Genomic DNA, 16312 nt, shown 5'->3' on the forward strand with positions numbered 1-16312 from the left:
CCCTGCCCAGTATACATCCACATGTTTGTAACTTTGTAATATAAATTTGTGGTTTCCATGCTCAAGCCGAAGTAATCAAGGTTATTTTCTCAGTCTTTAGAAAGCTCCTCCAATAGCAATAGTTATAGCTTCTAATACATTTAATAGTGTGATGATGATGGGAATTTGCAGTTTGAATTGTTGATCTGCAGATCTTAGCACTGTTACAACTACAGTATACTACTGCTCCCTCCACAGGACAAAGTGATTACCACCCAGCAATCTACCATTGACTGTGGTATTGAAGTGTTACATCAGTCACAGTAAACTAGTGACGTCACATGAGACAGGACAAAAACAACAGTCAACAACAGTTTGTCTGTAATTCATTACTAACTCTAGAATAGGCGTCACCTCAGCAATCGGTAGTTTGTTCTCTTGTACTTGTACTCTTGAATACATTTTACATTGGGATACATCAACAGAAATAAAAACACAAACTGATCTGGAAATATTTAATGAAAGGGTGAAACACTGGCTGAAACTAAAAAAAACCTGCGATCACTCATCAATGATCATGCACTTGTGCACGCACACAAGCACATGGACATGTACGAACAGACACATATAGATAAGCACACAGACGTACATACTCATTAAGACTACGTGCATGCATGTACATAGACACACACACCTATAAACATTGTGCACTTATACACATATTGTCATGAATGAGGGAATATACACATGTGCACACATAAACACATATAAACTGAATGTTATGTGATTTAAATACTGTTGTTATTGAGAATTTCACTATTTATTATGAGCTTTATTTAACTAATGTACTTCTGGTAATGATATGTTATTACTATTTTTAAGTAGAAAAGCCTAACCAGGGACAGGGGTCGAATAATAGCCTTGGCTAGAAATCCTATATGCAACACATCTGTTTCATGTTATTTTAACCTGTTACAATGTTTTTCGCATCGTCCCTGACAAATAAATAAATACAGTAAATAAATAAATAAATAAAATCAGCCATGTTGTTTTGACAGTTTATTACTGAATGTATGAAAAGAGAGCAACAACAATCACCGGTGTCATTAGATAAAGTGCACTTCATATGAGCAGTGTCATAATCTGTGAGACCCTATGAAAGCCAACTGACATGACCAGTTACATCACATCCTACTCAGTAATGCACATGATGATTCACAGGTTCAATAAAGCACATTGTGACGAATAACGCACACTCAATAATGCACACTGTGACTCAATAAATATACACAGATACATAGCTGTGCTAACAAAGGAATATAAACACTTTGGCATTACAATACATGCTGCTGTACAATATAAAACTGCATTTACTCTGACAAAAAGACAGACACGAATGTAAAAACACTAATGTGCAAAAGGTGTCGACTGAGTAGTTACAGGCAAGTATACGTCACATTCTGGCAGTGTTTCAATTACAATCAGAGACTTAAGTGATTCACTCACTAGCATAAAGTCACAGGTGATCCTCAGCAGCCTGACAGGACGTGTACAGAATGAGAAGAGGTCCATACAAATGTTGCATTTGCACAACAATCTTTATGTTGTCAAGAGTTGCTAAGTGTTAGAAAGTGAGACTCTCCTAAGATCTCCTAAGGTCAACAATAAAGGAATGGTCCTTCATCTTGGGAAATATTACATTTCTTGCAGATAGTTTGATGGTAAGATTGATACCACTGACACATCTATACACTAAAGCTTGACATAAAACTGTACAAAAACTGAAGCTTAAAAATTACACTTTGTGGTTTTACAAGAGGTTACAGAAGTTACTATGCCCAGATATAACAACTTCATTTGTGAGTATTATAGCTGCTGATAGGTGCATATTTTTTTACCTTTGGACAGAGCCAGGCTAGCTGTTTCCCAGTTTACAGTCTTTATGCTAACCTAAGCGATAGCTTCACATTTAGCATACAAACATGAGAGCGGTGTCAGTCTCATCTAACCATCAGCAGGAAAGCAAATAAGCTTATAAATTACTCAAAATGTTGAACTATTCCCAGTTCCCTTTGCTGTTCCTATAATATCAGACCGGCTTAATTTCACTTTGAAAAATATAATTACTTCCTATAAAGCACCGTAACAGCAAGACACATTTTTGACTGAGAAATACCTCTGAGGCAGGATTCTAGATGTGAGTGCAATACAGATCAAAGATTGTGCCGTTTTCTAGAACATACTGGGGGATGTTACACTGAAAATATTTTTATATCATCCTCTGAATATCATCTCTTAAAAAAATAACATCCTGAAAATTTGACTAAATAGGAAAAATCACAGTGTCCACTAGAAATCCCCTTTGGGAGCGGCTGGGACTGAGAGATTTGGCAGTGTTTGCAGGAGACAAAGGGCATGATGCCAGGAGGGAGGAAGAGAGATGGAGAGAAGGCTGGATGAATAAAGGCGGTGACAGTATCACATCAGTTACACTATCTATTTCTTCACCACTTCCCACAATGAGTATATTGTAATGTATATTACTTGAATATTGTTCTCTGGACTAGTGGGCAGCAGGACAACACACAACACTATACAGGATAAGAACAATATGGTCACTCATTATTCAATGTCACTTAGAGCTGAACTACTGTAAGATAAATGTCAGAATATAAGTGAGTGCATGTAAACACACTCAGTGAATACAGTGTACCTGGACTTTTACACATTACATTGAATTATCTTGTGGACGTTTGTTAGCCTGAACACAAAGATTAAAATACTGTGTATATGTGTCAAAGATGTAAGATGTATAATTTTGTAGTATACATACACTCAGTGCTGTCAGCCTTAGTCTAAGAGAAAACATAAAGTTTAAACTCTTTCATTTCCTCCTCTCCTCACTTCCAGAACCTTCCCTCACAGATCTGTGGCTTGTTAAAGCTGTAGAACAAGTGAAAGAGAGTGACGTGCAGTTAAGCATACTTTTGCTCTCTAAGAGGAGATTTCTCCTCTTACAGACAGTGTAACTTCTCTCTTGTCTGCCTCATTTGTTCCAGAACCTCCCCTCAGCAGCCAGCCTCTGGTTTAGCCGGCAGAGCTGCCGGAGGAAGCCGTCGTTGGGTCCGATCTCTCGTTTCTGCCGCACCATGGCCAGAGCGGTGTGGACGTCCAAGTTCTGGCGAAGCATCAGGTAGGCGATGACTAATGAAGGCGAGCGGCTGTAGCCTTCCCTGCAATGAACGTACACTTTACCTGTAGAAGAAAAGACAAGCAACTGTTCAAGTTTGATCAAAATTAAACATTCAACATTTGAGTTTAAAGCAGCATTAGTTGAATTTTGGTTGTTTTGATTCTTTGGCCACTTCAGGGGCAGTGGAAAAACCTGTGAAAAAAACTTGTCATTTTATTACCTTGTCAAATTATTAATGTTAATGTGTTAGCAAACCATTATTATTTACATTTTTACATATTTAATGTGTAGCAACATTATAATTCTTTGGAGTTGTGCTTCAAGTCACCTGACAAATTAAACTCCAATATTAACTCTCCTTTCAGCTCAGTTTTGGTTTCCACCAACTCTGACTCTTTAGTTGTTAAATAAATGCTCCACATGTTCACAAGAAAGTTGCTAACTTTGTGCTGAGCATGTAGCGTACAGCAGGCTTATCTGAACTGTTTCACTGTAAACAGCTGTCAACTATAGCTGGAAACAATTGGGGTTGATGAGAGCAGAATTTGTGGGCCAGAAAACCAAAACAAGGAACTAAAATAGGCTAAAAAGTTCTGTAGAACTGAAGGGAACAGCAGACTAAAGTGACAATAATCTGTGTGTTCATCACTAGGGGTGAACTATTTCACATTACAAACAGACATTTGATCCATTGTTTATATCAAAATTTTGATTAGTGCAGCTTTAATGTTGACCTTCAATTATACTCCCCATTAGAAATATTAATGTAATGATTCTCAAAGCCAAATTCGATTCTGCATATTGTATGTATACAGTATACAATCAATGTACTTTACTGTTGTGTTCTAACAGGATATGATGCAATAACTGCAGTGACAAACGTCAGTCAAACTTTGAAATTAACTAAATGTTAAATTGAATTGAATTAAATGAGTTAAACTTCAAAAAATGTGATCATCATAAAGAAATATCAAAATGCTATGTTTTTTTCAACGACCCTATGCTTTACGCAAAAAAACCAACAAGTCTGCATTTCATTTCTGTTCATCTCAGCTCTCTTAATCCTCTGACCTTTTCCATTTTTGTACGCCAGCGCTTTCTCGATGAAGTCTGCTGCCTCTTCAAAGAAAACGCTGATGTCGTAGTGGTCGGTATCACTGGCTGGCACGCCGTGGTAGATGATGCCTGTGCCAGCGTAGAACTCAGCATTGGTGTTGACGTGCATGAAGGAGTTCCCCTCCGCGGCGTTCAGGATGTGAGTGATGCCCAGACGCTTCAGACGCATCACATTTGTCGCCACAAATCTGCATCAGGTTGGTAAGCAAAGCAAATACTGTAAATGCTGTGAAGTTTATTTCAAACATACCGCTAATGCTGAGAATGATATTAAAGAAAACACAATCTAATGTTTTTACTGTTGGACTAAAGCCAGACTACACTTAGCTCCATAGCTCTAGAGGTGATCCCGTTAGTGCTAAATTCTATTGTTCTAAATGTTCAGCAGTGTGAACAATAGTAGCAATAAATCTAAAGAGACAAATGACTCAGCCTCCTGGTGAAGAGCTGCATGCTAGAAGCTGAGCAGCTGTCAAATTAGATACAATAGCACACAAACAAGTTTCTGAGCAGGTCTGAGAGGAGAGTAGTGCAGGGTAATTATGGCACAGAGGTTCAAAACTAAATGCTAACATAAGAATGCTAACATGCTCACAATAACAATGCTAACATCATCATCTTAGTGTTAACATGCTACCATTTACTGATTAGTATTAAAACACAAGGTCATTAGTTGCCATTAGTTTTGAAGGTATTTGGTCATTACACCAAATTATTGGACCAGATGATGACACTAGATTAAAAGTTGAGGGATCACCAAAGTCATTGCTGTTTATTCTGAGGGGGATTTCATGACAACCCATCCAATAGTTAACCACAAATGTAAACCTCATGGTGGCACTAGAGGAAAAGTCAGGGGGAACACCAAAGTCAGTAGGATTCAACCACTGGGGACCATGAATGTCATCCAACAGTTAGAGATTTCAGTCTGGACCAAAGTGGTGAACAGACATTGCCATCCTCAGAGCCATATTGCTAGCATGACTAAAAAAGAATATAAGTCAGATCAAAATCAATGTAGCAAAGGCCGAGACTTTTAGAATCAGTATCAGAATCATCTTTATTGGTCAAGTATGTTTACATATGCAAGGAATTTGACTCTCTTTGAATGGTTTAAAAAAAGTGACAAGTTACTTTATATACATATAGTAGGTAGTTATGTGCTTGTAATGCAAGTTTTCTGTTGAACATTTGAACTCTCAAAGCCCAACCTGGTGACATCATCATGGTCATTTTCTCAGACTTTAGAAAGCTCCTCCAGAGCTGCAGAGGACATACATACATATACATATACATACATGCCATGATGGCATTCACCCCGTCTCCCCATTCAACCTCTCAACTTGTTCCCCTGAATTTTTCCAGACATCATTCCAAACCTCTCCACTAGTTGCCCTCATAGAGTTTCCTGCCTTTGCAGGTCACCTCACCCTGCTCCACCCTGCACACCTGACCCTCATTACCTATTGGCCACACAGTATATATACATACCTGCCTGGTTGCTTCGGTCACTTGCCAGATTGTTCTGTACCGTGTTCCTGCCTGCCTGTTCCCTATACTCCTTCTCCACAAATTTTATTGGCAACTGTCTGTGTTTCTGGTCCTGATACCACTGAGAGTGTATTACATAACATTACTGACCCAAGCTTTCATTTTTTATGAAAGAGTTACAGTATTAATTTTCCCCTCTCCCTTTTCTTCTTTCTGATTAATATATTATATTATACAAATGCACTGCTGTATCAAACAGAGAACTGCAGCTTTTCACTGTGAACCTCTGGGACTGTTGTACCACTTGGCACCTCCTGCCTTTTAGATATTGAGAGCTAAAAATAAAGAGTTGATGCACACTGGAGCTAATACCGAATGCAACATCACGCCTCCAGGAAAAAAAAAAGGCCTGCCAGGCTTTCAGACTACACAGGGGAACCAGGACAGATACATCAAAACACAAAAACAGAGAGATGCGTGGGTGCATGTTCTCTCCACTAAGCCTCACAGAGCTGAGTGTATGCATTTGTGTGTCCCTTCCTATATTAGTGAGGACATTTTCTCTCCAATATAAGAGACACAAGTGTTTCTGCTCTGTCCATTATGACTCCTTTTAGGGGGGCAGGCAGAATAAAGGAGACACTTGAGAGGTTTTCTCTCCTGAAATACACTAGAATGACTGACTGTGCTCGGACAAATAAAAAAAAGCCATCTAAGAGTTTCTGCTCTAAAGCTTTTAGTTCTGATCATTTAAAATTTAAAGCACACATTTGCTTGAAAGCCTGTATATACTATATACTTTCCCCTATACTGTATGTGAGCACATATGAAAGACCTGTGATTGTGCAGTAATCTGCGTTGTGAACGAGCTTCTCCTTATAACTCAGTCAGGGAATGCTTTCAAGTTCCTGCAAGAGTTATTATTCCTAATGTACTCTACCTGTCATTTAAAGTCCCTCTCCCCTAAATGTGTTTCGCTTCTTGTTCATACAGTTGGATGTTTGAGCTTTACTGTGCAGAATGATGTATGAGCAGAGTTCGTTTTCACATTTATCTTCTGAAGGAGGCTCATCAAAAATCTGAGTTTAAGGGGTGGGCCTATGAGCATGATTTTTGACATCATAACTAGTTTGGAAGCCAGTCGTGGCCCAGTGATTCAGATAATTGAACTTTTTTTTTTTGAAAAAAATCCATATGAGACACAAATTATTAATCATAGTAGAGTATCTTATATACATCTTAAAACATATCTGGAGGGGATCTTTAAACTAAAGGTCAATGTTGGTAACTTCTTTATAAATTATTTTAAAGATAACTATAATTAGAGTGATTAAAGAGGGGACAAATCATCTATATGGCAACATATTGTAATATATCATTATACTACAATATACTGTGTGTGCATCCTCCCTTTCCCAACATTTGAACACTGCTGACCTCTAATTCAGCCTTTTGAAGAAATATATACTTTGTAACCCATTGTGTCATCTCAGGAGTTCATATAGTTCTGCAGAGAGCAAATGAGCATTCCGTAAACCCCGCCCCCAACCAGCAATTGTCCAATCAAAGCTTAGCAAAGCTTACTCAAAGGAAGGCTTGTCAAGCTTTGGATTCTTCCAAATGCCAAAACATGCAATACTCAGTATCAAATGAGTAAGTAATTGATAAAACTGTGTGTTATCAGCTCAGATGTAAACTACAAACATTAGCATACACAGCAACTTTAGTAACCTAGCATTATTTCCAAAGCTAAGGGGTCAATGGCATGTCATTAGCTACCTTTACTGTTGTTATTATTATTATTATTATTATTATTATTATGTGGAATTGGTTACATTACAAAAATACCTGTTCAGGACTGGAACATCCACTGCTTGCAGGATTCAAAATTAAGTTTTTTGTACACTAGCCATAAATAGCCATTGTTTTTTTGGCTGGTTCTTCTTTTGAGCCCTGACTTCTTGGGAAGCAAAGGTTCTAGAAAATCAGAGTTTTGAGCGGCTCTGTCCTGCTTTTTACTTGGGTTGGGTAGGTTTACTTCTCAGACTCAAATCCTTTTCTCTTGAGTCCCCTGGAAACATTAAAAAGTCAGCTGGAGAAGGAGTTTTCAATCCAGTTGTCATTTCAGCCAACAAAATCCATGGTCATCAGCTAAAAGTAAGTAACTTCCGCTGTGTGCAATTGTTAGCCCATTGTTTTAGTTATTATTAATTAATTATTAATCACTGAGAATTTACGAATGAATACGAATGAAACAAGCAAATGAAACAAACATGATATAAAGTGTTAATTAGTGAGCTGTAGGCTGATTTTGTTGCCTATGGACAGACCCAGGCTAGCTGTTTCCCTATACTTCCAGTCTTTGTGCTAAGCTAAGCAGCTGTTGGTAACTTCATATTGACTGTACAGACATGAGAGTGGTATTGATCTTCTCATCTAACTCCCTGCAAGAAAGCAAATACATGCATTTCCAAAAATGTCTGACTATTCCTTTAACCAGCTTCTTAACACAGGCTCAGTGTCTATATTTTAAATTATGACATGTTGACTAAAACACAAAATGCTGATTTTCCATCATTAAGGAAAACTCTTGTTAATATGTGAATTTAGCTCAAATGTATGTGGGCTAGTGAAAAAACAGTTTGTCCATAAACTGAAAATGCTAATGTGACACCAAAACTCATAATAGGGTCCTGAGTATGTTTGTGTGTGTGTGTGTGTGTGTGTGTGTGTGTGTGTGTGTGTGTGTGTGTGTGTGTGTGTGTGTGTGTGTGTGTGTGTGTGTGTGTGCGTGTGTTTGTCCAAACCCAATGACTCACCCAGTGTTAACAGAGACACACACAAGTCAGTAATGTTTGATTACAGAGATTGAAATGTGGAGCACGTCTCTCTGCATATTTGAATTCAACAGGGGACTTGCAGGTTAGACAATCTATTTTCAACTCCTCCATCCCTGCCAGCTCTGTCTCCTTCTACCTCTGCTCCATTTTGCTATTTTTGAAATTCTTTCACCTTTTCTAGAATTAAACAAAGCCTCTGAATCTGCCTGATAACATAATGTAATAGGATCATTAGAGGTAGAATGTATTGTTTTAATTTAGGTCAAATTTAGGCGAAAATAAATCAGGTATAATGGGTATTGTCTAACGTGTCGAAAAAATAAAAGAGGATTTATGAAAATGACAACAATGACTCACGCATTGCCGACGTAGATCCGCGGGTAAACCTCATGGAAGTGTTTGGTCGGCCAGCTGTAGAAGCCGCTCTCGTCCGTCAACAGATCATTGAGCTGCTGGAGAGAAACGTCGAAGCTCGACATGTCGAGTCGGTTCGGAGCCACTATCTTTACCTGTTGGTTGTGTTTATTCTTCATACCAGAAAACCGGACAACACCTCGCAGACGGAGGAGGAAGAAGAGGAGGAAGGTGAATGTGGCAGACAGGTGTTGGTTTACCAGGCTGCCTTCAGAGCGACTGAACACGAGTCGCTCAGTGCTGTGAAAATAAAACTCACAGCCAGGGCCGGTCCTGGATTCTTGGGGGCCCGAGGTCTGTGGTTCCCAACGTGGGTGTTCCAAGATATTAAAAGGAAAAGAAGGAAAACTCTTATGCAAGGGTGTAGATTTGGTTTCAGAAGCGAGACAATGCAATGAAATCAGGAGTCATTCTACTAATTTTGTTTAAAAATTTACTAACCTTCATAATTATTTTTAGTTTCTTTGATAGAGACCTGATACTTTATGATAAATAATGCTGTATTTCCACTTTTACTACAAAAGCACTGCCCTTTACTGTCTGTCTTTACTTGCATCTGTAAATACTGGCCTGATTATAACCATGCATATAACACACCACCCTTTATCAACAGCTGCTTTTGGAAAAAGACCTTTTAAAGTTACATACTACCACACTAGGCATGTTTCCCTGATAAACTATTCATCCAAGAAGAAGAGAGTCCTTATCCTTGAAGACCTTCCTCTCTGAAGGTGAAATAATACCATTAAAGTAGAACATAAATCCCACATTACACTCACACACTCTCCTGTCAGGCTCTTGAAAGTGGTCAAAATTATTATCTCTGGCAGTTCTCCCATCTGAATTTTGGCCTGGATAGTATACTTTCCATGTCTACAAGTATGCAAGGGTCTGCTAGGGTCCACGTGATGTAATTTTCATCATCAGAGCGTCTACACATTGGCTCTGTGCAGACGTCCACGTACCTCCAATTTGTCCGCACAGCCACTACGCTACAATCAATAGATGCTGATCTACTGCACACGTGTGGAAGTCGTCCTCCAAGTGGACTCCAAAATGTTTTACAAATAAAACTACTACGTGTGTGTGGTGTCTGCAGCTGTCCATGCACATGTTCACCTGGGAGTATATTGGGGACTTATGAGGAATCTGTTTGGAGAGATTGCAATGAGAGGGAGTATGCAGGGGGGATATGTCCCATCCATCCTAAATGGAAATTACACTCTTGATTTTGTGTTATTGTTTTGTTTTTCTCAAATTGTTACTTTTAAATACTGAATACTTTCACCTCTTAAGACCTTTTAAATGAAACAATCTTAGAGGGATTTACTGGTTCATTGTTGTCATTTGTTAAAGTAATTCTTTCATGGTGTGACTCCACAGTAAAAGATAGAAAATCAGCTCATTCAGTGCAAAGATAGATTCTAACATTAAGCCAAAGTTAATATAAGGATCTCAGTGGTTTCAGACAAATCAAGTGAATATCTTTTTAGTACAAAATTCGTCCTTTGTGTTTTTAAATGTTTCCTTCCTGAGCCGCAGAGGAAAGGTACATCCTGTTAGTCGCATGTAAGTTTGTTGCTGAAACACAACACCGGCAATAAACTCACATACAACTACTAGGATGTTCAGTGTGACCAGGTCAGTTCTTGCTGGAAATCTGCTTAATTGCTTTACATGCATTAAAAAAAAACAGATACTAAGATTTTTACTGTGCAAGAGATGATTTTTATTGATATATTTTAAGGAAAACATTTCTGTTGATAGGCATTGAATTCAAAAATTGCTTATAAGAAAGTGTCATTAAATCTAAAGTGCAAATGCAGCAATTCGTCATTAGTCAAGCATTAGTTAGGCAGAGAAAATCCTTCTCCAGTGAAGCCCTGCATCCTTGTGCAAAGAATGACTTGAAGAGAAGCTGGTGGCACGATAGGGATTTACAAAGTTTGCAGTTAAGTGATGACCAATATGTATAAAATCCAGCAGGATTTCAGGTGAAGTAAAATGGGCTTGTTTAAGATCTAATGATGTTCATACCCCAGCTGGATTCTCCAAGTCAAACTGTACACATTTGGAAACTTGGCTTTGAGAGGATTCTGCTTTAGTAGAAGGAAAAGATGAGGAGGAGTCACAGGAGAGATAACACACTGATTTACCGCAGTTTGTGTCCACAAGACGGTCAGTTCATAATGCCAGACCAGCTGGAAACATCTGGGGAAGTGTGTATAGTATGAGCCATGCTCTGTCTTTCATCAAGAATGACTGAGGAATGACCCAATAGCAAGGCTCCCCTACCTCTACTTGAAATTTCTCAACCTGTTTCAATGTCTGACTTTTAAGTCAGTAAGAAAGAAATAAGAACTAAACCAAATTCCCCCAAAATGTAAAGAGAAATCTTTCATCAGTAAGGGTTAAAACCACCCTTTTTAATGTTTTTCACCTTATATTTTTGCACCTATCTGACTATCTGATTATAGTCAGTGTTTTATTATTTCAGACAAAAGATGATTTCCTGTGTGTGGCTGTAACTCCTCCTTATGCTCACCTTCTGAAAGCTCATAATGCCTACTACTTAGCAATAAGAATACTAGCTGTAGATTCCTAGTACATGCTATTCTATACTAGGCAATATAAGCTTTGAGAAAAACCTCCCCTCAGAGTCAAGCTGGCTGCCTCGCTCTTTAGCACAGCTGGGGTTGCATCTTTGCTGCCCGGCAGCGTAGGACCTTCAGAAAGCTATCGATCTTGTGAGAGTCCCGGCGGAAGCAGGACAAAAGGAAATTGAAGTTGATCAATTTGGATATCTTGTCCTGGCCGATGTTGTTGCCTCTGTAGGGCAGTGATGAGATGGTCTGAGCCATTGGTTCCATCTGGGAGACAACAGAGGCAGGGAAAGTGATTTAATGAGTGAAACAGCAATACATTTTAAGTGTTTAAGTGTTTTTCATCCCACACTTGCACACCTTGCCAGATAATATGTTCAGACCATCTCCCAGATTCTTGGAGTGCTCCTGCAGCTCCTGGATCTTGTTGGATATGCTGTTCTGGGCTGGGTGAGGCAGGCTGTTAGCAGAGGCCGATAGGACTACCAGTGGGTCTGCCCAGGCTTGGAGCAGGGAACGAGCCAATGACAGCAGGTTTGACTCCTGGAGGAGAAGTCAAAAGACAAGAGATGAAAATGGAAGAGAAAAAAGTGAGAAAAAGAAAGGGAACAGGAAGATCTCAGGAGTGTCAAGCTTTACAGAGGTGGTGTTTTAGCTTTTGGATTGGATTGCAATAGCCTGTGCAGATATTCCAGTTGGTGTGTCATCAACTTGTTTAAAGATGCTGCAATTCGAACTTTTTACCAGCAGAGGTCAGTAAATCTCACTGATTTCTTAAAAAGTTAATATCACAATGAAATGAATGAAAAAAAATCCATTTAGTACTTCATCGTAGCAATTTTTTTCAAACCGTAGTCATCCATTTACCAATAAATGCAATTTCATTTTTGTATAATTATGATTGAATCAGGTAAATTACAAAAAGGATGGAAAGTTGTAAAACATTAAAACATCCTTGCTTCAGTTGCCATGCAACGCAAGAATTTATAATCAAGACCTCTTAGAATTGCAATCCAAATGTTGCTTTCTAGAGAAATATGATTATGATTATTTTAATCTCCCTTTTAGCTCTTTAGTTTGTAGCCATAGAAATTTCAGTCAAGTTTCAACTGATATCATAATGATTAGATAATGGCAAACATTTGTATTTGTGGGGGGGAACTCCTCTTTTAGGGAGATAGAATAGTTAGGAACATTGCACTGATGAAACACTTGACTCCCACAGGATAGGAGAGCCGATATGACGTGTGACAGTGGCAGAGAACAGATAAAAGGGAGGCGAAAGTGGCAAATAGAAGATCGAAGAGGTAAAGGCGAGGACATCACATCAGAAAGATTTTTTGAAAGTGACAGTCACTTACTGACACTTGAAGAGCTTGCTCCTTGTCATTGGGTGTCTCTAGGGAGGAGGTGTGGCACATTGCAGGGCGGGGCATGATCACCCGGCCTATAGGAGGGAAATGAGAGTCCTAGGAGGGACAGAGGGTAATTATTATTGTACTGTACATTGACAATTAACTAAAGCATAACTGATGAATAAATAAATGTTTCCATATGATGGAAAGCATTCCAGTTCTGCATGTTGATGCATAAATAAATGGAAACCAATGGCTGAAAGTTGGAAATCATATAAAAGCTTAAAATCTTGCACAATCACTGGCATGGTCTTTTAAGGTAATGAACATTTAAGGGTTTAACAAAATCTTACATCTTAGAAGATTCACAGTAATTGCTTTTTTTTATTTGTTTGTTTGTTTCATGCAGTATTTTCTTCCAGCTATCCTAAAGACATGAGAAAACTAGAACCGCAAGCAAGTGTAACTAGGTCTGAGCACTCCCATGCAGTTCTTGAAGACTTGGAGGCTCTCTGACCCAAGGTAGTCAGGAAGCCAGGAGCATCACTGAATAAAACAATGGTTTTATTCAGTGTTTTATTCAACAATAAAAACAATGGTTTGGGTAGGCTCAGATCCCATCGCACTGCCAAGATCAGTAAATATCAACTGAAGTATTAAAGCATTACACAAACAGATACTCACCAGCTCTTGGGTGAGTATTGTGCTGAGGGAGTGCAGTTTGTCAGAGTGCTGAGAGGCTCGATCCAGCAGGTCGCTGATGGGGATGGCACTGCATGCTGCCACCGTATACAACACTATGAAGAATGGAAAAGTTACAAAAAAGACAGACAAAAAACAAAGAGTTTTTGTTTTTTTCAGTTCAGTCAATTTTATTTGTTGAGCTTAATGTCACATGGGCTTTACAACTCCACATCAGCCACACTCACCCAGTGAGAGGTGAACCACACCAATGAGCTGTTAGCTGCTAGCTAAATTACAATTAACAATTAATAAATAACATTACAACAAGAAGTTGTATGATCAGATGCTAACATATACCGTAACAGTGAAATTGGTTTGCCTACCCTAATGAGCTGCTGTAATTGCAGTTGGATTTCCAACCTGATATCAATGCAGCATGATATTTCAGTATTTTTTATACCTTCCCTCAAGATATTGTATGTCTCCTGAATCCATCCTACACCTGCATGAATGAATAATGATTGAATGAATCTTGTCAGCTAAAAAAATAGAATTACTCCACTTTTGGTGAATAGTAAGTACGATACTTGAAAAGATTTTTGAGGCTGATACAGATATAAAAGAGTACAAAATGTCTGAAATCAGTGTAAATAGTCATATTTTTCTTTCACATGACTACACACCATTAGAAAACATCTGTGATAAGGATTTCTTTAATTTGTTTTTTAAAGTACTGTAGTGAGTGGGACATTTTACAGTTGGAAAAATACAGTAAACATGTCTCTGGTGGACAAAATATGTAATGGAGACACTGTTTCTAAATCACCTCAAATCTATCTTTTGCATTTTTCTACTTTACTGTTAATCAGCCGATAGTGATATATCTGTGATGAGCTTATATCAGGTGATATTTCGGGTGATTTACCTGTCTTGCTCTAGTGAGTACATAATGCTTAAAATCTTAGATTTGAGCAGCAGAACAAATAAAATGTTGATTAAATACTTTTCATTACAGTCACAGGTTGTACAGGGATTTTGTGCCCCCAATTTTCCATAGAAATAATAATTATTAACTACCTTAAAATAGATACATTTCTCTATATGTAGTGTAATAGATGGTATTGTATAAATCAAACAATAAAAATGCAAATAATTTACCATTTTCAAATAATTTCACAGACAGATAAAATAGATAAGCCAAGCTCATCTCACCTGTCATGAAGAGTTTGCTGCCATTGGTTCCTCTGTGAGCCATTTTTCTTCTTTTGTCTCTTAGTTGTTTGTCTTCCTTTCTTTTTCTTGTTGCTGTTTCTCTCTCTTGCTCCATCTTACCTCTGTTTTATAGTTCCTTTGCTTCAACAGATTGGTTATGCAGCAGTGGGCTGAGTGTGCGCTAATTGTTTGGAACTTGTTTTGTCCAGTTCATAATGAGAAACATAGTCAAGGGGATTTGAATGGATGCAACAGGGTGCAGTCAGGTGTGTGTGTGTGTGTGTGTGTGTGTGTGTGTGTGTGTGTGTGTGCGCGTGTGGAAAAAGTTCCTTGTTGATCGTAATTAGGTGGATGAATAAAAACAGTGATGTTCACGCAGTGTTTTGTAATACTCTGACACGTGTCTTAATTCATCACAACGTCATTTGATGGTTAAATTACTGGTGATCGTTTAAGTCAATAACTCAGCTGACCTTTTCTTACTGTAGTTGCAGTGCATGCTAATTACCTGCTTCATGCATTCTCAAACCGAAAGGTCAAAAGAGCTCAAGTGAAGATGAATGAGATGAAGAAAGAGACAAAATATGTTAATATGAATAGAAAATCTAAAATCCTGAGATATAGTTACTACAGATTGGCCTCAATTGTTGTTTCCAGTGCTCTCCCTTTATCTACATCCATATATCATATTTTACTTCAGTTTAATTGTGCCATGTTGGCATTTAGTTTAGTTTTACATTTGTTTTAATAGCAGTTATGCACTTCATCATTGTTCTGAAAAGTGGTGCACAAAGATGATTATGAAGTAGATAGATAGTAGATAGATAGTAGATTAGTAACACTGGTAGTAGGAGAAGCAGATGCTATAGCAGTAATACCATTAGTGACCTATGTGACTGTTTTCTTCATATATGTTTCAAATTAAGTGTTTTTAAATGCTAAAATTCCATGATTTACCCTATTAATCAGTCTGTGAGTGTGTAAAAGAGATCAGTGATTTATTATTGGGGTTTTACAAAGCTGGGGCACTTACAAGCAACAGATTAAAAACAGAACTGTCAAAATCGAAGAAACAGAGGCAGAGATATCCTTACTTTTATTCCCTATTATCGGACAAGCTACAAAAACACTGGATCCTACGTTTCCCATTATGCAAGTTGGTAGCATCTTTCATCAGACTTCTCCTGCCTGATAAATACCCATGTCTTTCAGAGTTTCCGGGATGTTGGAAAAGCTCCCTACAGAGCGACAGAAGACATTACACAACTGTTTTCACAGTTGTGTAATTTCAGAGCTGCATGTCATTTATTGTTATGTTTCAAGTTTCAAGATGTTTGTTGTCACTCCGGTTATACAAGTACAATTGTGTGAAATACTTTGGTTGTGATGCTGCATTACAGTAAAAACAATAAATAAATATAAATA

General features: G+C 38.2%; 2 protein-coding genes across 2 annotated transcripts; both read right to left on the reverse strand.

The window, feature by feature from the left end:
- Window positions 1-1023: 1023 nt before the first annotated feature.
- On the reverse strand, window positions 1024-9853 carry LOC121884005 (dual specificity protein phosphatase 3-like). Its single transcript, XM_042392491.1, has 3 exons — window positions 8977-9853; window positions 4244-4476; window positions 1024-3234 (listed from the first exon to the last, which is right to left on the reverse strand). Exons 1-3 carry the CDS (start codon window positions 9150-9152, stop codon window positions 3026-3028), a joined length of 618 nt encoding a protein of 205 aa, XP_042248425.1. The 5' UTR covers window positions 9153-9853; the 3' UTR covers window positions 1024-3025.
- A 1861-nt stretch (window positions 9854-11714) lies between these two features.
- prl (prolactin) lies at window positions 11715-15002 on the reverse strand. Its single transcript, XM_042392489.1, has 5 exons — window positions 14888-15002; window positions 13676-13788; window positions 12998-13105; window positions 11997-12179; window positions 11715-11903 (listed from the first exon to the last, which is right to left on the reverse strand). The coding sequence occupies exons 1-5, from the start codon at window positions 15000-15002 to the stop codon at window positions 11715-11717; spliced, it is 708 nt and encodes a 235-aa protein (XP_042248423.1).
- Window positions 15003-16312: the final 1310 nt, after the last annotated feature.

Source organism: Thunnus maccoyii, chromosome 18 (genome assembly GCF_910596095.1).
Source record: "Thunnus maccoyii chromosome 18, fThuMac1.1, whole genome shotgun sequence".
In the NCBI taxonomy this organism is placed as follows: domain Eukaryota; kingdom Metazoa; phylum Chordata; class Actinopteri; order Scombriformes; family Scombridae; genus Thunnus; species Thunnus maccoyii.

Coding starts and splice junctions, on each gene's coding strand:
- LOC121884005 (XM_042392491.1), bottom strand. CDS start 9,152: ATGAAGAATAAACACAACCAACAGGTAAAGATAGTGGCTCCGAACCGA. Junction 4,477..8,976: donor CGGATCTACGTCGGCAATGC/GTGAGTCATTGT, acceptor AACCTGATGCAG/ATTTGTGGCGACAAATGTGA. Junction 3,235..4,243: donor GGCGTACAAAAATGGAAAAG/GTCAGAGGATTA, acceptor TTTCTTCTACAG/GTAAAGTGTACGTTCATTGC.
- prl (XM_042392489.1), bottom strand. CDS start 15,002: ATGGAGCAAGAGAGAGAAACAGCAACAAGAAAAAGAAAGGAAGACAAA. Junction 13,789..14,887: donor CAGCAAACTCTTCATGACAG/GTGAGATGAGCT, acceptor CATTCTTCATAG/TGTTGTATACGGTGGCAGCA. Junction 12,180..12,997: donor AGCAAGCTCTTCAAGTGTCA/GTAAGTGACTGT, acceptor CTTCTCCTCCAG/GAGTCAAACCTGCTGTCATT.